The sequence below is a fragment of the Alligator mississippiensis genome, chromosome 7 (assembly GCF_030867095.1).
Source record: "Alligator mississippiensis isolate rAllMis1 chromosome 7, rAllMis1, whole genome shotgun sequence".
NCBI lineage: Eukaryota > Metazoa > Chordata > Crocodylia > Alligatoridae > Alligator > Alligator mississippiensis.
Window position 1 is genome coordinate 84,332,115 of NC_081830.1, and position 21,009 is coordinate 84,353,123.

The window sequence follows — 21,009 nt, forward strand, 5'->3', positions numbered from 1 at the left end:
GGAGAAAGGGATTTGGTGGTAGGGGTCTGCTACAGACCCCAACACCAAGGGGAAGAAATAGATGCGGGGCTCCTGAGGCAACTCTCGGAGACCATAAAAGCTAAAGAGGCGGTAGTCATGGGGGACCTAAACTACCCGGACATCTGCTGGGAGACGCAGACAGCAAGGTCCCATCGCTCACGCAGGTTTCTAACCTGTGTACAGGACCTCCACCTGACACAGGAGGTGCATGGTCCCACTAGGGGGAATGCCATACTGGATCTGGTATTGGCAACAGGAGATGACATGATAGGGGACCTCCAGATCGGTAGCCATTTGGGAGACAGTGATCATCTTATAATAGAATTCAACATAAGACGTTGAGTGGGTAAGGTAACTAGCAGGGTGAAAGTGCTAGACTTTAGGAAAGCTGATCTCAATGCACTCAGGCGATTAGTCAAGGATGCACTGCAGAGTAGGAGTTTTGAAGGGATGGGAGCCCAAGAAGGGTGGCTGTGCCTTAAGGAAACGATCCTTCGGGCACAAAGCAAGACGATCCCCGAGCGAGGCAAAAAAGGGAAAGGGGCCAGGAGGCTTCCCTGGCTGACCAGAGAAATCCAGGGCAGCCTAAGGGCCAAAAGGGGAGCACATAAAAAGTGGAAACAGGGTGAGATCACTAAAGATGAACATACCTCCTCTGCTCGTGCTTGTAGGGAGGCAGTTAGGCGGGCCAAAGCTACCATGGAGCTGAGAATGGCAACTCAAGTAAAAGACAACAAGAAATTGTTTTTTAGATATATTGGGAGTAAAAGGAAGGCCCAGGGAGGAATAGGACCACTGCTAAATGGGCAGAAACAATTGGTGACAGATGGGGGGACAAGGCTGAACTCCTCAACGAGTTCTTTGCCTCAGTGTTCCTAAGTGAGGGGCACGACAAGTCTCTCACTGGGGTTGTAGAGAGGCAGCAGCAAGGCGCCAGACTGCCATGCGTAGACCCTGAGATGGTGCAGAGTCACTTGGAAGAACTGGATGCCTTTAAGTCGGCAGGCCCGGATGGGTTCCATCCGAGGGTGCTGAAGGCACTGGCCGACGTCATTGCAGAGCCACTGGCAGGAATATTCGAACGCTCGTGGCGCATGGGCCAAGTCCCGGAGGACTGGAAAAGGGCTAATGTGGTCCCCATTTTCAAAAAGGGGAGGAAGGAGGACCCGGGCAACTATAGGCCGGTCAGTCTCACCTCCATCCTTGGTAAAGTCTTTGAAAAAATTATCAAGGCTCACATTTGTGAGAGCCCGGCAGGACAAATTATGCTGAGGGGAAACCAGCACGGGTTTGTGGCGGGCAGATCGTGCCTGACCAATCTAGTCTCTTTCTATGACCAGGTTACGAAACGCCTGGACACAGGAGGAGGGGTGGATGTCGTATACTTAGACTTCAGGAAGGCCTTCGATACGGTATCCCACCCCATACTGGTGAACAAGTTAAGAGGCTGTGACGTGGATGACTGCACAGTCCGGTGGGTGGCGAATTGGCTGGAGGGTCGCACCCAAAGAGTTGTGGTGGATGGGTCGGTCTCGACCTGGAAGGGTGTGGGCAGTGGGGTCCCGCAGGGCTCGGTCCTTGGACCGATACTCTTTAATGTCTTCATCAGTGACTTGGACGAGGGAGTCAAATGTACTCTGTCCAAGTTTGCAGATGACACAAAGCTATGGGGAGAAGTGGACATGCTGGAGGGCAGGAAACAGCTGCAAGCAGACCTGGATAGGTTGGACAAGTGGGCAGAAAACAACAGGATGCAGTTCAACAAGGAGAAATGCAAAGTGCTGCACCTAGGGAGGAAAAATGTCCAGCACACCTACAGCCTAGGGAATGACCTGCTGGGTGGCACAGAGGTGGAAAGGGATCTTGGAGTCCTAGTGGACTCCAAGATGAACATGAGCCGGCAGCGTGATGAAGCCATCAGAAAAGCCAATGGCACTTTATTGTGCATCAGCAGATGCATGACGAATAGGTCCAAGGAGGTGATACTTCCCCTCTATAGGGCGCTGGTCAGACCGCAGTTGGAGTACTGCGTGCAATTCTGGGCGCCACACTTCAAGAAGGATGCGGATAACCTGGAGAGGGTCCAGAGAAGGGCAACTCGTATGGTCAAGGGCCTGCAGACCAAGCCCTACGAGGAGAGACTAGAGAAACTGGACCTTTTCAGCCTCCGCAAGAGAAGGTTGAGAGGCGACCTTGTGGCTGCCTATAAGTTCATCACGGGGGCACAGAAGGGAATTGGTGAGGTTTTATTCACCAAGGCGCCCCCAGGGGTTACAAGAAACAACGGCCACAAGCTAGCAGAGAGTAGATTTCGACTGGACATTAGGAAGAACTTCTTCACAGTTCGAGTGGCCAAGGTCTGGAACGGGCTCCCAAGGGAGGTGGTGCTCTCCCCTACCCTGGGGGTCTTCAAGAGGAGGTTAGATAAGCATTTAGCTGGGGTCATCTAGACCCAGCACTCTTTCCTGCTTATGCAGGGGGTCGGACTCGATGATCTATTGAGGTCCCTTCCGACCCTAACATCTATGAATCTATGAATCTAAGGATGTTGTTCACGCATGACACTAATCAATTCTGAACCTTTTACTTAGATGACTATGAGCATTAGTGGTTACTAAACACAGGGACCTACAGTCAGAAGAGATGAAAGGTATCAAGCTGTCATTCTCTGGATACTTATTCTAGTTCTATTTAGCACTGTCAGACTGCTTAGCTCTGTACAAATGAGAAAGCATCAAGACATTTCATATGCTACAGGGCTGTAAGAACTCAAAGGGAATGTGGGAAGAAACCCTGTTTTCGTGCATAAACAGAAGAGCTGAATTCTGCCTAGTGCTGACATTTCTGCTGGAAGTGCCTAGTGCCTGTGTGTCAGACTGCTGGCTACCGTCACTGAGCAAATGGATATATGTAAAGGATGAATGATTATAGAATTACTGTATTTACTCAGCTCTAAGTAGTGTTTTCCCCCATTCAACATGGGGAACAAAGACCCTCATCTTAAATTCAAATACAAGCTGGGGGAAGAGGAGAGCAGCTGTGGCTCTAACTCTGACCTCAAGGTCCGACACCACCTACCTCCTGGAGCCCATGCTTCCTCCACCTTTGGCCCTGCTACCACTTACCTTCTCTTTGCATCTCTGGATCCTGTGGGGACCCTGCTGTGGCCTGGGGCAGGGAGCACAGAGCACAGCCAGACTGCAGTGGCAGCAGCTCCAGCGCTGGCTCCAGGACCAGGCCTGAAGCTGCTGCTACCACAACAGCTTGATTGGACTGGGCCTGGAGGAAGTTTGAGCTCCATGCTCCTGTCTTGAGCCAGAGTGGGGCACCAGCAGGAGCCAGAGCTGCAAGGGGAACTTAAGTGGCAGGGAAGAGGAGATAGGGGCAGACAGGAAGGGAGACAAGTACCTGGAGGTGCAGGAACCATGGGAAGGAGCAAACCTTGGGGTACAGGGACAGGGAAGGAGGTGGAAGAGGGGGCAGATGCTGGGGGGATGGGGAGCAGGTGGGAGGGGTACAAGTGTGGGGGCAGGAAGCAGGGGGTATAGGAATCACAGGGGCAGGTGTGGGGCATGCAGGCACTGGGGAAGAGGGCAAACAGCTAGCATGGAAAGTGATGGGAGGCCAGGCAGCAAGGGCGGAGGTCAGGCAACTTGACTCCTCTGCTGCCTATCCCACCACCATCCGCTGCAGTGGTGGTGGTACAGGGGGAGGGGTCAATGAATTTAAGATGACCCTTCAAAATGTAGATTGTAGACAATAAAAATTAAAATAAATTGATACTGTTTCCACATTTAGAATCTAATTGTTGTTTAAAGGACTTATCTGAGCCTCTAACCTCAGCAAAAGGATCAAGCTGTAATTGGGTCTTTTGCCTGGGCCATCCAATATGCCCTTACTCTGCCTTGAATTTACAAAGGATTTCATAGAGTAATGATCTCAACTGCCCAGCCATAGGAACTAGGCAGGTATAGCCCTGCCCCCAGCAGTGTATTGGGGGATAGTGAGTGAGGCTCCAGAGCCTGTGCCCTGGGGCTGCTCCAGCCAGTGTGCAGTGAACCAGTCCCCCAGCTGCAGCAGCCTGAACCCACACAGCTACAGCAGCACCCACAACAGTAGCAGTTGCCACCCAAGTGCACAGGGCTAAGGCCTATAAGACTCCACTTTCCCCAACCTCCAGCTCTCCAGTGGTTGACATAATCTTCCTTCCCCTACCCAGGGCACTGAAAGTGCTTGCTACGCCTCTTCTAAAGTGCTGCAATGCTGAGCAGAGCAATGCCTAAATCAGGGTCTTGGTGACTGTCTCCAAGGAAATTAATGCCAAAGCCAGGATTTGATCTCAGGAGGGGCTGGCTTCCCTTCTGGCGCTCAGGCCTTTGAACTACAATGTTTCCCTGTGTCTACCTTTATTTACGGAAAATTAATTTCTATTTTAAATTGTTTTCTTGCCACTGTGATCATCCAAAAGGGAACTGACAGGGCCTCATGATAAATGTGCATGATTCAAAATACCTGATATCATGATGTGTGTTTTCTATCTGTGAAAGTGCATGTCTCTCCTCAGAGAAAGTGCAGCGGGAGCTGGATGCTGTTCTGGGGTCTTCCCAATTAATCTGCTATGAGGATCGGAAGAAAGTGCCCTACACGAATGCTGTGATTCATGAGATCCAGCGCTTCAGCAATATTATTCCAGTTGGATTACCCAGAGTCTGTGCAAAGAACACGATGTTGCTGGGCTTTTCCCTTGCCAAGGTAGAAGGACTTTGTTTATTCACCCCATCCCATCCTTAGGAAAGGGCACAGGCTTTCTCCCCCTTCCACCACTCCTCCTCCTACCTGTGGGAAGTGATGCATTCAGAAAGTCCTATCGGTTCATGTTCCCAGGCACATTTGAAATGTCTCTGTGCGCTGAGTGCTCTTTCAGATGCTGAGGGCACCTGTAAAACACCTGTTGCCGTCACTGAGCATGAAGCCCTATCAGCAAGGGCATTGTGAAGGCCAGCTCCAGAAGCCCCGATTGGCTGGGCAATGGCCAGAGAGAAAAGGCTGTTGGCCAATAGTTGACAGGAAGTCCCTGCCCCTACTTCCTAAAGAATGTAGCATAGAAGGGATGGCATGGGATTTTGCACCAAGCACTTGCTGCAGGGGAACCATAGCCTGGCAACTGTGGACTGAAGGAGAGGCTCAGAAAAGCAGTTTTCTTGTGTGGCTGCTGTGAGTTTGCACTGTAGGTGAGGCTCAGCCAGAATCTAAAGGCAAGGGGTGCTCTGACTGGTATAGGCAAAAGGTGGCTTTGTACAGCACATAACTAATGCTGTGTGCTGTCTCTGCTATCCTTCTGTCAAGGTACCTGGTCTTACCCCAAGGTTAGCTCTCCACTCTCCAACTGTGGTTGATCTTGCTTTGTATACCTTGTGTTAGGCCATGAAGTGCTGGTCCCTCTAGGATTTTACAGTTCAGTAGCTAAGGCATGTGAGCTATCCTGCGAATAAAATCCACCTTCTTTATCAGTGAAGACCAAGCTGGAGCGACCAATGCTGGGGAGCACTGTGATTGATTATGTATCGGAGTGGTTTCTGAGTGAGCTCCCACCTCCCCGTAGGTTGTAAAAGGGCTTCTCACTGCAGGGCAAAGCAGGAAGGCTTGCAACCAACTACCAGCAAAAGCAGCCTGTAGAAGGGTGAAGGTTGGACCTCTTCCTGCTGAGCACTCTCCTTCTTTGTGTTATGACTGTGAGCAGCTGTCAGGCCTGCAGCCTTCAACCCAGGCCTTGGTCTGTCTACCCCAACCCCCACCCTGCTCCTATTTCCAAAAGCTGGATGAGGTCTGCCCAAAGCCTCCATCAGTGGCCAAGTCACCACCCACTCACTGATACCTGAGTGCCTGGCTCCTGCCATCTGACCCTTCATTCTCTTCCTATATCTGTTCTGGATGAGGAAGAGGAAGTGTCCAGGCAACAGGACTCTTTCTGACCTAAGACTGCACCCTGGTAACACTGCCTGCTTTCTGAGCTCCTGGTTTCTTGACTTGACTTGCTTGTGCACTTAGCCCTGATCGACTGTCTGAGCTGCCTGAGTTGCTACTGGGTCCTAACATTCTTTGGGGTCTTGTCTTACCCCTTCTTTAGTGTGTAGGGCTTAAAAACCCTGTCACAGACCTGTCTCCAGGAAGTAGCAAGAGTGTTGTTTGTGGAAGACCCTCTTCATCCTTCACAGGTGACAATGTCCATGGGCTTGTGTCTAACCGCTGACCAGTGCTCCGCTAAGTACAAGAAGGACTACAGGCTGAGGTACCATTCTCTCATACCACCGGCAGTATTCCTCCTCCCTTCAACCACTTCAGTGGAGTGGGATCTGTGACTAATTTGAAATGGGTACCCAGGTGATAGTAAACTCAGGTCTACTTGACAGCCAGACTTTCCTTCTCTATTTTTGCACACGCTTGTTCCCTGGGAAATGGTTTCCAACTAAGATACAGCTCTGGGTGGTCTTTGTTCTCATGCTTCTTCTCATGACTTTAAGCATGAACGTTTTGTGAAATCAGGTGTCTGTATTATTAGTTACATACTTTGTGCTGCTTCGCTGTTTTGGAAGGCTGCTTCACACTTCAGAGTCTCTTGAGAATTAGCTAAGCCATGTTTCTAGGCTGGAGAATGGGGCTACAAATTTTCTATAATATCCTGCAATGCCTAGGAAGTACCATATTTGCCTCTTGGTCATAGAAGTGATGCAGTTCTTCAGGGCTTGTACCTTGTCTACCAGTGGTTTGATATGCCCGTGTCCTAAAGGATATACCTGATGGCACATTTCATGAGGTTTCATGAGTTCATGTTATTCCTTACAGTGTAAGACTTCTGCTACAGAGCTGAGACCATCTCCCTAATATTAACTGAAAATGTTGACATCAAGATAAGCAGCCATATGTTCTAATGGGGATAAAGAAGTCTATCCATTAGTCATTCAAACTGAGGCCAAAGTGCATAGCCCTAAATTCAAAAAGGCCCCACATGGTCCAGAATAGGAGACTGGGGCTAAGAGATTTGCCACTATCCTTTTGTAAAACCAGATGTGGAGATGTATTTTGCCTGCCTCAAAAACACATTCTTTTACTCGTGGCAGAGGCTATGCATCAAATATTGATATGGCAATCACTTAAGGGCCGTGCAAAATCTCATTGAACCATCAGGTTTAGAGTCAAGTGCCAGAGGGCTTTGCCATTCACTATCCAGTTCTACAGTGACACCCATTCTTTATTTTCCTCCACCTATTTTGTAACCGCATACTTAGGTTCCTTGGGGAAATGCTGTACATTCCCACAAACTATCTTTCCCACTGCTATCCTCTTCACGATGGAATACCAGGTGTATCTGTCAAAGCTGCCTCAAAGGAAGTTCTTAAACTCTTTTACTAGTCAAATGGCTTGTGCTTGTTGTTGGCTGGACAAATGTTCTCTCAGTAACACCAATATATCTCAAAGGGTCATCTTTGTAGGGTCTGCCAGCTGAATAGTAATGCACCACTCAGTGGTTGAAGCACTTTCCTTCCTTAATCAAGGGGAAAGGAAGTTATTGACTTCATGTTGAAATCCCCTTTTCCTCAAGGAGGTTGTTCCCCTAACAAACCTATTGCTTCAATGCCTTGGAAAGTTTGGCCTTCCCAGACTATGGAAATAGTTCTTCTACTGTTTTCTTTCAGATCTGCTCCCATTAATCTTATTCTTTCAACCTTGGCTCTGAAAATGAGGCCAGTCCCAAAGAATCAGGACCAGGAAAGATAATTTTTGGCAACCTCCATGAGCGTCTTCATCTTCTTTGGTCTTATCTGCAAATTTACTAAGCATGTACTTGATTCCATCATCCAATTAATTAATGAAGATGTTAAGCAGTACTGGACCCAGGACAGACTCCTGGGAAACCTCACTTAAACACTGTCCCAAGTAAACATTGAGGCATGATGATCCAACCAGCTATGGTTCCACCTTACTGTACTTTCATATAATCTGTATTTTCTTAGTTTGTTAATAAGACTGTGGAAAATAGTGTCCTAGGCTTTGTTGAAGTCAAGACATACACTGCTGTCCCCCCATCCACAAGCCTGTTACCTTATTGTAGAAGGAAATTAGATTGGTCACGCCTGATCTGCTCTTTTCTATTTGCTCTATATTTGTCTCATTGAAAATAAATGGGAACTGAAAATTGTTTAAATCATTTAAATGTCTTATCTGTCTGCTTCTCGCAGAAAGAAAGAGATGCGGAGACAAAACTGAATCAGTGGTTTCCTCCTTGCAGGGCACCACCATTTTCCCTAATATAGGTTCTGTCCTGTATGACCCTGAGCAATGGGAGACCCCTCGGCAGTTCAACCCTGGTCACTTCCTGGATAAGGATGGAAACTTTATGAACCAGAAAGCCTTTTTGCCATTTTCAGCAGGTAAACCCAGACAAAGCAAACTCATCTTTGTGGATTAGATGAGGAGAGTGGAAGCTTGGGTATATATCAAATGTCTGTGGGCAGTGTATATTAAATCACTGCTCCCAGGAATGACCACGTGGACCAGGATGCTCAGAATGTCTGTTTTGTCATAGTGCTTTTCAAGCTTTCCCAAGGTCTTGTTAGAGACAGCTGTATCTCTTAATCCTAAACGTAATACCTGTCCCACAGAATTAAAAATTAATTTGGAAAAACTACAGAGTAATGCAGACGCTGACTAGCTTTGTTCCCATGGGAACCTTGTGGTAATTAAAAAGGGAAAACAGGTCTAGCAAGAGAACAAGTTTGTTAATTTGCTTTAAAAAATAAGAAAGGCAAAGCATAAGGAAAGAGCCACAACATCAGTACTATGGATAAGGTGAATTGTAACCAGTGTGGATCCATTCCTTCCTATGACACCAGAGAAGGCTGTGTTTAACAATTATTTGGATCCTCCATTTCCTGAGTGCTAGTGATGCGACTGTGGAGATGATTATGTGGAAGTGACTGTTGGACTCCTCTGTTTGTCTTGTACTGTCAAAAGGAAAAAGACCTACTGCTAAATGCATATAAAAGTAATAAGGATCCACTGAATCTGAGAGGTACACTTGGAAAGAGTTTGCAAACAGTTTTGCAAGCACTTTCATAGATTTCATAGATTTTTAGGGTCGGAAGGGACCTCACTAGATCATCGAGTTCGACCCCCTACCCTGGGCAGGAAAGAGTGCTGGGGTCAGACGATCCCAGCCAGGTGCTCGTCTAGTCTCCTCTTAAAGACCCCCAGGGTAGGGAAGAGTATCACCTCCCTTGGAAGCCCATTCCAGATTTTGGCCACCCTCCCCATAAAGAAATTTTTCCTAATGCCTAATCTAAATCTGCTCTCCATCAGTTTATGGCCGTTGTTCCAGGTAACCCCAAGGGGTGCCCTGGTAAACAGAGTGTCCCCTATTCCTTGCCCCCCCTCCCCTGATGAACTTGTAGATGTCCACAAGATCCCCTCTCAGCCTTCTTTTGTGGAGGCTGAAGAAATTCAGGTCCCTCAATCTCTCCTCATAGGATTTTACCTGCAGGCCTTTAACCACATGAGTAGTAGTTGAGGTCTTAGATCACGAAGATCTAAGACATCAGCATCTTCTACAGTACAGCCCACAGAGCCCTATTATCTGGCCCCCACTGCCCTGGGGTCTCAGTTGACTCACAGGCAGTTGTTGTACATGCCGGATGGCCGCATGCATGGCACCCACTCTGGCCACTCCAGAATCATGTGTCTGCCCCTTGCCAGATCCAGCGTGTGTCCTGGAGCAGCCGGCACATGGACCACAGCCCCAGAGCAGCTGGCATGGCCCCAGAATGGGCACTGCAGGCCAGCACGTACAGAGCAACCCCAGAATAACCAGTGCAGGTGCCACAACACATACAGTATCTGCTCCAGCCACTCCAGGACAGGCACAGGATCGATCTGGTGTAGGACAGACTTGTGGGATCTGCTGAAGTGGGACTTGTGTGTCCAGGCACTCCAGGACACACATGGCACATAGTGCCCACTCTGGGACACATGCTGGATCCCACACGTGGGGCCAGTCGGTGGGCCTGTTCTGGCCGGCAGACTGGCCAGACATCCCTGTCCTACAAGGAGAATACAAGGAATACAGGAGCCTAAAGGAATTCCTGTAAATTCATTTTTCAGAGAAATTTTTGGTTCTTATGTTGTGAAGATGAATTCACAACACAAAGGAACATCTAATCTCCTATAACCTTGAATGTGATCTTTCAGACACAGCTTTTCAGCATTCATGTGTCTTTCAGATACAATATTACCGAAGCTTTAGGTACATTAGTTCCAAGGAAGGCTTGCCAAAATTAGCCGAAATACTCTTGGCTTATCATTAAATGATGAGGCTGGAAGGAAGCTCAAAGGTCATTTAGTCCAAACCCCTGTACCAAAGAAAGAGGCCAGACAGGCATCTGGCAGAAACACTCAATAATCGAGATTCCACAACTTCCCAATGCAACTTGTTCCATTGCTTTACTGTTTTCATGATAAAAATGGTAACCCAGTTGCTTCTCATGTCGGTGGTCTGTGCGGATCTAAAACACTTGGATATTTACTGTCCTCCCTCTCTCTCCCTGCTGCAGGACATCGGGTGTGTTTGGGCGAGCTGCTGGCAAGAACTGAGCTCTTCATTTTCTTCTCCAACCTGCTGCGAGCATTCACCTTCAGGCTGCCCGAGGGAGTGAAGCAAGTCAATATGAAGCCCATTCTTGCAGGCACATGGCAGCCCCATCCGTACGGGGTTTGTGCAGTTCCTCGCTAGTCTGCAGCACATCACAGATGAAGGGCTGGTGTGCAAAATAACCATGTCTGGGGCTGAGAATTTCCTTCCTCAAGTATTAACCTTTTTTCCCCCTGATGCTGGTGGCAGTGTATCCCATTGACAGAAAGTCTCTTACATTACTAAACCATAGGAATGTCCCTGCACAGTCCTGCTTCTGAAATTTTTTGTCATGAATTTCTTGTTGCTAGATCACAGATTTAAAAAAGCATAAAAAAGGAAACTGGAATCAGCTTTTATTTATGGTGGATTTGGATTAGATTACCTAAGAACTATAAGATGAGGCTTCTCAGGGTAGGTGCATTGTAGTTTTAAATCTGTAGGAACAAAGTGGGGGGATGTGGGTCTGAGGGAAGGACATGGCTGAAGGATGACTATGAATATGCAAGAATGACATAGCTTTAAGGAAATACTACTTTCCTTATTCTCACAACATTAATTGCTGGCTAAGGACTACTCTTTGGACCTGAACACACAATGCATTTTCTCTGACACAATGTACAGCCCTTCCCTGGGCAAGTCATGGAAACTGGGACAGCAGTTTACTGAGAGATCTGGTAAACTAATATGGAGTAAGTGACCCCAGGCATATATATTGTGTGTCTGCTTCCAAGCCCCAGAGCTGCTGAATGGTTATCCCAAATCCACAGTTTTGTTACCCTCAGAGATCTGATTTGTGCGGTGGTGTGGAGCAAAGCATGCGACTACTCCCAAAATAAACATGGTGTAAGTGGTTCCTGGTATCATTTTATATAAAACTACCCCCCCCTTTACGCTTCAGCACTCTCGCCAAAAAAAGTATCCACTATCCTAACAACCATTTATGATGGATTCATTGTATCACAAATCTCTTAACTGGAAGCATAAGGAGGATGCAGACCTCTTTATACCATGGGTGATCTGCACGCGAAAGAAATGCTGCAGAGAAAAGCCTCACAACGAGGTGCTGCATGATAGCATCATGACCCGGATGTCTCAGTAGGGACATAAATGTAATTCCAGTCAATGCTATCAGAACAGCAGAGCTGAAGTCTGTGGAAGAAGACACAGGATGTCAACTGTGTTTCTGGGAGCTGGGGGTGGGCAGGGTCATGTGCATCTACTACAAGGAGTTCTTGAGGATACTGGTAGTTTCACAGTTTCATGGTGCTTAGGGTCAGAAGGGACCTAAACAGATCATCAGGTCTGAGCCCCTGCCCCGGGCAGGAGCAACAACTGTTGGTAGGGAACAACAACTCAGGCCTGGTTGCAAGTGATAGCAATGGTGATGGTAGATAAGAGGAAGAGGTACAGGAAGAGGCTGGCAAAGGAAAGAGAGGAACTACATTCCAGGTATGAAACACAGGAGCAGGGGTTTGTTTTGCTGGTAGCCAAAGACAGTTCTGATCACACTAGCCCTGCACAGCCCTGGCACTTCCCTGAAACTCAGCCCTAAACACCAACTGCCTCACAGCACTTGCTGCTCCTTTTCAAATGGATGCCAGCGAGCATGGGCCCACACAAAGCTCCATGCACTAGAGCAGGGGTGTTTGACCCCCAGCCCCCTGGCCAGATCTGGGCTGTGGAGCCATGTCCTCCAGCTCACCAGGCTCCCAACAGGTCTGGCAATTTGGTAGTGAGAGAGCAGTAGCAACATTCATTTATGCTGCCCTGCTGCCAAATTTCTGAACCCAGAAGGCCAGAGGAAATGGTCCTGCATACTAAATCAGGTGCCTGGGGTTGGGGCGGCACAATGCCTCATGCAGTCATGTAGAGTCGGGCTGAGATGGCATGGGGCATGATCTGGGAACACAGAGCCATGCCAAGACAGCATGAGGCCCAATCCAGGTTTGCAGACCCAGCCAAAATAGTGTGAGGCCCAAATGGGGCAGTGCAGGGCCTGATTTGGGCATGCAAGGCCCAGCCTTGCATGCTGGCCCTGCATGACTCATTCAGGCTCTGGGGCCAAAGGTTGAGCACCATTGCACTAGAGGCTCTCCAAACCTAAGGAAGTGACATGGACATATCAAGAGTGGCCCATCTTCTTCAGCACTCCCTCGCAGTCAAGGGTGATCATCTTCCATGATTGTTTTATCTGTGCGTCTGAAGATGGCTGAGGAGGCCTATCCAGGATCAACAGATTCTACTGCACCTTGGACACGTGTTTCCGTGTGGGGTGGGTGGTGCTGGAATATTGATTTGGTCCATGACACACTGTTTCTGCTGCTCCCGCTTTTCCATCTCCTGTTGTTATCATGAGGGTTCAAAGTAGTGAGATCGCTGCAGCAGACTCTTCCTCCATTTGGGGTGGTCCTACGTGATAGCCTCCCACAAGTTGACATTGATGCTGACTTTTTTTTAAGTAGGCTTTGAGGACGTCCCTGAGGTGCTTTCTCTGCCCTCTTCTTGAGCATATGTCTTGGCTGATCTGGGAGAATAAAACTTGCTTTTGGAGTGTGGAGTCAGACAGCTGGATGACATGGCCAGCACAGTGAAGTTGATGTGAAATCATCATCACCTCAATACTTGTGGTGTTTGCCTGTAGGAGGATGCTAATGTTTGTCTTCCCACTGGATTTGGAGGATCTTCCACAGGCAGCATTGATAGTACTTTTCCAGCAACTGGTGTGACATGGACATATCAGGAGTCACCCATATGTAGCAAATTCATAGATTCATAGATGCTAGGGTCAGAAGGGACCTAAACAGATCATCAAGTCCGACCCCCTGCATAGGCAGGAAAGAGTGCTGGGGTCAGGAGTTTCTGTGTGTTCTGTCTGCCAATCCCACCCAACCCACAGTCTGGGTGACTCTTCTGTCAAATGTCAAGTCCTTGCTCCAAAGCATGGAGGCACTGAAGCTTCTTATAAGCATTTTTAATGTGGGCAAAACAATATATTTTTCCAGTCTCATTGCTGGAAACAGCAGAACCATTAGAGCTGAGGTTTACCAAATCAATTTGGCCTGAGATAGTCACACAGCATAGAAAATTTCAGCTTGAATGCTTAGAATTTAGTCTCACTTAAACCAGTTGAACACAGGGCCTTAGAACAGAAACTGCCAGACAACCTTAATCATTTCTGACTGTAATACACAGGAATACGAAAAGGTTTGTCAACTGGGACAGGATAAAATTGGGGGATATTTTAAGCTTCCAAAAGACACTCTCTTTCTCTCTCTCTCTCTCTCTCTCTCTCTCTCTCCCTCTCTCCAGATATATAGATATCTCTATAGATATATAGAGATATCTATAGATATATATATGGAACAGGTTACCCAGAGAGGTTGTGGAATCTCCATCTTGGAGGTTTTTAAGACCCATTAAACAAAACCTTGGCTGGGATGATATAGTTGTGGATGCTTTGAGCAGGGGTTGGACTAGATCGGGGGTGGGCAAAATATGACCTGTGGGCCAAATCTGGCCCACCAGGTCATTCTGTCCAGCCCACAGGGCCCCTAAAAATTGTAGTAAATTAATATTTATTTGCTCCTGGCTGCCTGTCAGAGATGACAGGAGCCAGGGGCAGTAGGACCCAAGGGGAGCAGGCAGGACCAAGTAGCCCAGCCCCGCTCTACCCCACCAGCCATTTCCCTGCTCCACTGTCCCCACCCTGCCCCGGCACCATGTGGTCCCAGGCTGCATCACTGACTGGGGAGCATGGGGCACACCAGTCAGAGGGGTGTGTCTGTAGGCAGGGGAAGAGGGTGTGTGTGTGTGTGTGTAGGTGGGGCAGAGGGTGTATGTATGTGTGTGTGTAGGCAGGGGCAGAGGGTGTGTGTGGGTGTGTGTTCATAGGGTGAGTCCCACGCACACCCCCCACCAAACATATGCACCCACACCCCCTCATACTGCCATACATGCAGACTCCCACACCCAGACCCCCACACCCCAGCCACCCTCCCCAACACACAGCTCCCCACAAACCCCATACCCACCCACACACACACACCCAGATGCTCCCTCACCCCATACCCCCACACCTATCCACCCCCACAGACACACCCACACTCTCCCCCACACACCCACAGCTCCCTACAAGCCTATACCCAACCCCCCACAACATACAAGAGTAAGACTTCATTTTAAGCTATTGTGCAAATACCTCTATGCACATTACACAAACATGTAAATCAGGACAAAAATATTTTAAAATCAAATTAATGAATGATATAGGTGTTTTCTTTTAGAATATAATTTGGTATTTTTCTGGTTCTGAGATGGCAAAACCCCTTGCTGAAAGGAGTACTTCCAGAGGCAAGGGGAGGGACTTCTGATGGCAAAGGTCAGAGGTTAGGGGGTGGGACTTCTGGTCACAAGATGGAGAACAAGGAGTGGGGCACCTGTCAAGGGGCGGGGCTACCCATGTGGCCCTCAACAGCTTGCCCAAACTCAGTAAGTGGCCCTCCACTTAAAATAGTTGCCTGCCCCTGGACTAGATGGCTTCCTGAGATCCCTTCCAACCCTAATTTTCTATGATTCTATGACTCAATGACAGACCAGCTATCATAGCAAATTCAGTAACAGGTGGACCCAGGCACAATGCAACAGAATCCTATGAACTTGTTGCAACAAGGAAAGAAATAATGTACTCAGTGTAAGTGAATCGCCTGGGGACTAAGAAAATATTATGCAATTATCCAATGTAAGCTCACACAACATGTGTTCAACTGTTTGCACTTTCTTATGCAGGCATTCAGAGCAATTACCTTGTTGACAACTCAAGGAAACTCAGTCAACAGCAAGCTATTAGCAACTTCTGAAAAACCATTATCAGGGGTTTTTGCACAGTGTCAGCTTTATAGCTGCAGCCTTGAAATTGATGGCTGCTAGTCATGTCCACCTGTTACTATTATGGAATTATTAGATTTGTATCCCCCAGAAGAGGCTCAGGGAAGCTTATAGTAAGAGAACAAATCAACTTAGAAAAACAAGTCAAGTGATAAAATGTAATTCCCACACCCAAACAACATCCCAATTTGGCCTTGCTTGCTAAACATGTGCCTAAATGGAAAGGTCATACAGTGCTTCTGGAAAATGTCCAGGCCCAGGTTCTGGCAGGCCTCAAGGAGGAGGGAGTTCCAGAACTGAGGAGCAGCACCTGATAATGACTTCCAACATTTTCACCAAGCAAACCTGGTGCACTGATGGTTGATGGTGGTTGCAAAAGGTTGCTCTCTGCTGGCCTTAGCCTTTGCAATGGGGCATAGGGAGGAATACTGGGGAGGACAGAGGATCCAGGGGGCAGGGGGTGAATCTTAATTGCCCTGGCTCCCTGCACTCTGGTAGCAGCTTCTACTACTGCAGTTGCTGCTATAGCAGTGTAGGTTTGAGCTGCTACCGCTGGGAAACAAGCTCACTACACTGCAGCAGCCCCACCATGAAGGCTCCCTGGAAGCTGCCCCTTGTGACTTGCTTGTTCCCCTAGATGTGGTATTGAGACTGTGTCTGCACAACTCCTATGGCAAAGACTCCTGGGGTGGTGCAGGGCTGAGGGGGGCAGTTATACTACTGGCAGACAGTCCTGCTAGAGATGCCTTTGGCTGTTGCCCTTGATGTACCTTCATGCTGTGGAATTTGGCGCAAGAACCCTTGTTGTGAACATCTCCCTGGCTAATGATCAGGAGAAGTAAAGACCTTGGACTAAAGATGTCTCTAATTCAAACTCCAAGCACAAACAATAGCAAAAATCCCAGAAAGTATTGACAGACCAAGCCACAAGAAATGATGGAGCACCTGCTAACTAATGCCTAAAAGCAAGGCACCACACAGTAGGGCTGTGTGAAGCTTCAGTTCCTGATTTGATTCAGCGGAGATTTGGCTCAGTTTGGTGACCAAATCTCCAAATCTGAATTGAATCAGAGGACCCTTTAATCTCTCTGAATCAAATCGGAACCCTCCGAATCGATTCGGAGAGATTTGGAAAGATTTGGAGATTTGGACAGCTTTAAATGTTTTTTCTACATACCTCTAGGTAGCAGGGGCTTGTGAATGCTGCAGTGCTGGGGTGGATGGAGCACCCCACAGAAGTGTGGGGGCTCCCTGGTGTACTCGGCAGCAGACCCAGAAGTGGACCAGAAGCACTTCTGGGTCTGCCAGAGAGCATGCTGGGGGGGGGAGGGGGGGGACACGACACCCATGCCTTCTCAACTCAGTGACTGGTGGGCCCCCAGTGTGCTCCCCAGCAGATCCGGAAGTGGACCAGAAGTACTTCTGGTCCACTTCTGGATTCACCGCCAAGCACGTGGAGGGCCCCCCCCCACACTCCTGTGGGACGCTCCACGCATCCCAGCATCACAGCATTCACAAGCCACCTGGTACCTCAAGGTACATAGAAAAAACATTTAAAGCTGTGTCTGTGTCCGAATCACTGATTCTCTGAATCAGCATCGAATCTTCAGATTTGGATTCAGCCAAATGGAATCAGGGACAGTGATCCGAATCAACTAATTGAATCGCTGTCCCTAATTCGGGCCAAATCTGAATCTGAATTGAATAGGGCCCGCTTCGCACACCCCTACCACATAGCTACAAATCAGGCACGTTCTACCCCAGGTAAGGTGCTGCTATCTCATCACAGGTCTGCTTCAAATCCAACATATTCTTACCCCTGTGTAAACATGTCATGGGTTTACCCTACAGTCACATAAATGGGTATATCCCTTGATTGATGCTCCTCTTTATTGAACCTCTGGCACAAAACATAGCAGCCTAATCAAATCATGACTGATAAGACTAAACAAATTGCACTGTATGCAGGTAATGGTATACTAATGGTTAAGAATTCAGCACAATCTATGACCAATATTCCGCAAAAAAAATAAATAAATGCATATTATATTAAATGTGCATTATTATTTCACGTAGGGTTGATGGGATTTATAATTTCATGGCTACAGGATACATTTGACCTTATTTGGGTTAACCAAATCCGCTCCTTACTGGGTGCATCTATACGTGCTGTTAGCACGGAGAAATAAACTGCTGGTGCATATTGCACTGGAGTTTATTGCTCCTGGGTGCCACAATTGAACATGCCAGCCTAGGGTCAGCCTGCCAGCCCAGGGCTGCTCCGACCTGGTTTAATGAGCTGCAGAAGGGCTAGCTGAGACATGGGGATGCTTCAGTGCTGGGCTAGCCTGCAGACACTGAAGCATCCTTGTGCCCCAGTCAGCCCCATCAGCATCTACATGTGCATTGCTGCACATTAAGAACTCCATGGCAGGACAGTATCTGTATCTACAAGTACTAACCTGTGGCAGAGTTAATTAGTTTCTTGCAGCATAATACACAATGAGACTTCGTAGACACATGAGACTTTACCGTGGTGCTAATTAGGCAGCTCTATAGGAAACATCTACACATGCAGTTATGGCACCTGAATAAACTGTGGAGCTCATTGCTCCAGAGTTTATTGCTCCCAGGTGTGCCGTTTGAACATGCACCCTGGAGCAATAAGGCACAGCACATGGAGCCCAGGTGGAGCAGCCCCAGATGGTAGGGGGCTCCAAGGGTCACCCTGTCAGCCCAGGGCTGCTCCCCCTACCTCAACATACTGCAGAGGGGCTGGCTGGGGCACGAGGGTCCTCAAGTACAGGGCTAGCCAGCAAGTAGCCCCCACACGGAAGCACCCTCATGCCCCAACCAGCCAGGTCAGCATCTACATGTGCGTTGCTGCACACAAAAGAACTCCACATCAGGGTAGTACTTGCATTTATAAGTATTACCCTGCTGCAGAGTTTACTAGTTTCCTGCACCCTAATAGGGGCTCATATGTACATGGTGAGGCATTTACTGCAGAGCTAATTAGTTAGCTCCACAATAAATGTCTCATGTAGATGTACCTACTTGGGAGTAAATTTACTGTGAAGTAAAAGCCAGAGTAGTATACTCTGCACTAGTTCTTGTCGATCCTCACCACCCATGCAACAATGCAGGGTTTCACCCAGTGTAAGGGGAGGAAAATTCAGCTTCAGTGCTGAAGAGTTGCAGGTCAGGCTGACTGAGGAGGCTGGGAAAGCCTTTCCTACTGAAGAAGGGGCTGCGTTATTGGAGTGAAAGTCAGGAGCAAAATGAAAATACAATTGAGAAAGTAATTACATGAAAACACTTCTGTTTAAGTCTGGTCACCTGGGCAGAGGTATGTGCTTCGCATCTTTCATTTAATCTTCTTTTCCAGTTCTCTGTCCTTTACCCATCCTGATCACTTATTGGATGATTTCATAGGATCCTGATCTGGTGGAGAGCAGTGGACTTTCAACTTCAGAGGAACTCAGCCTGGTCACACTACCTGTGGATCTGGCCCTCAATCACACACCTGTTCGTCTGGGGGTCTATGTACTGTATGAACATGTCTGTTCAGTCCAGCACTAGTTTTATTACTTATATCAGTGGTAGATACTTCAGAGAGAAACTTGGTAAGAAATTAATTTTTGGGGTGTATAATACAAAACATGGATCTGGTGTGTCTGAAAGGGAAGGATCATAATGCACAAACGAAGTTGTGATGGAGACAATGATTCCTTCAGGCCTGATTCAAATGTCATAATCACTCTTCATGTTATTATTTTGTAGGTGTCTACAAGCACCTTGCCCTTCAAGACATTCTGGTTCAGTCAGTAGGGGGGCAGCAACTTGCTATAATCTTCGTGCCAGATTTATTTTTTCCAATGTGTAAAATGCTTCTCCCGTAGAAATAAAAGTTTCGGCTTTTGCTGCTATTGTGTGGTAGAGAACACCCTCCTGAGCTCTGAAAGCAATCCTTTAAAGACAGAGAATTAACTGAATATGAGAGTTAACTGAGTCCAAGCCAGAGTGAAACTCTTTGAATAGAACAAGCCAGGAGGTAACCACAGGTGTGGAAAAAATAGTGCCATTACTTAGGGACCACTGACAGTACCTGAAATGCTGCAGCTGAATCAGAGCTGGGCACACTGATCTCTAAGGTGGAAGGATTTCAGCCTTTATAACTAAGCAGAGCTGGCAAAATTTGGCATTTCTGGTTTGTGAGAAATTTCAAAACTTTGAAAATTGGTTTAATTCTGATTCAGGATTTTTTTTTAAATTTCCCTGAAATGGGACATCATGAATGTTTTGTTTTGTCACCAGCTCAGTGCCAGTCGCACCATCCGAGTTGTTTTACCCGAGCACTACCCACTGCCCAGCTCTAGGGTCCACATCTTTGGAGCTCTCCCGACATGGTGAGTCACTGAGGAGCCACAGACTGCCAGCTGTCTGGGCCACCTGGTTGCTGGACTGTAGGAGTTGGCGAACCAGTTGCTTAGGAGTCTGGAAGTCCTGTGGGTTTGGATCCTCAGAGCAGTCAGGATAATTGCCCTGCCCCAGGGCCACTGAACCCTAGGAATCCAGGGTCCTCAGTCCAAAGGCATTTGACCGGATGAGGCTCTCTTGGAAGTAATGATCCAGTTGGGTTCAAATTAGTCACAATAGTTCCATGAGGTGATTTGCTTTCAGTGAATTAACATTCCTCATCAGAATAATGTTGCATTGTAATATTTTTGAGTAGGAGTAAAACACTGGGCTTTAACTGATGGCATTGCCAGAATTAATAGGCAGTTAAACTCTGATAGCATCTGCCACCTAAAATGGGAGTGCCCCACTTGTTTTACATAATGATCAGCTTGTCAGTATTGCCCAGATAAGATGCTTGGTCATTAAAACATCAGCTGATCTTAATTTACACGCAAAGTTTTGGCTATGGACAGGGATATGACATATCAAACAGCTACCTATTCCTTGTTGATGCTTCCTCAAGCTTGGCAGTGAACACTGCAAATATTTCATTTATCTGCACGTTATGGGGGAGGGCCAATTCATGTTCTGGCTGGTAACTCATTCCTAATAAAAGGCTGTTTCATTTAATTTGCAGTTCAAGAACTGACTCTATATTAATTTTTTCCCAGCATTTTTTCCTTTGTGTGTCTCCTGCTAAATTACAAACCCTTCATTATTACAGGAATTTTTTTTCCTTGGATCAAGTTGCAAGCTTTTCTTGATTGTTCGTAAGACACAGAATATTGGAATCAAGGTTAAAATGAGGAAATAAAGAGCAGCAAGTGAACTCCTTAATGAAGTTAGGTACTACAAGCAGATTAAAAGAGATATCATGCTATGGAATTATTTGGGAATCTAGTATATTATTCCTTTTGTATGGAGCAGCACAAGCACTCGTAACTACTTTATTATTAAAG

The 21,009-nt window shown here is 47.4% G+C and overlaps 1 protein-coding gene and 1 long non-coding RNA gene across 2 annotated transcripts in view; one reads left to right on the top strand and one right to left on the bottom strand.

Annotated features, from left to right (window-relative positions):
- LOC102562236 (cytochrome P450 2J6) overlaps positions 1–11,557 on the top strand; it is a 30,558-nt gene extending 19,001 nt beyond the window's left edge. Inside the window, exons 7-9 of the mRNA XM_006262924.4 lie at positions 4,586–4,773; positions 8,309–8,450; positions 10,626–11,557. Coding sequence (XP_006262986.1) covers positions 4,586–4,773; positions 8,309–8,450; positions 10,626–10,804 — 509 coding nt within the window. The 3' untranslated portion in view covers positions 10,805–11,557. The remainder of the gene's footprint in view (positions 1–4,585; positions 4,774–8,308; positions 8,451–10,625) is intronic.
- LOC132251452 (uncharacterized) overlaps positions 1–21,009 on the bottom strand; it is a 157,774-nt gene that overhangs the window by 74,167 nt on the left and 62,598 nt on the right. The window lies entirely within an intron of this gene.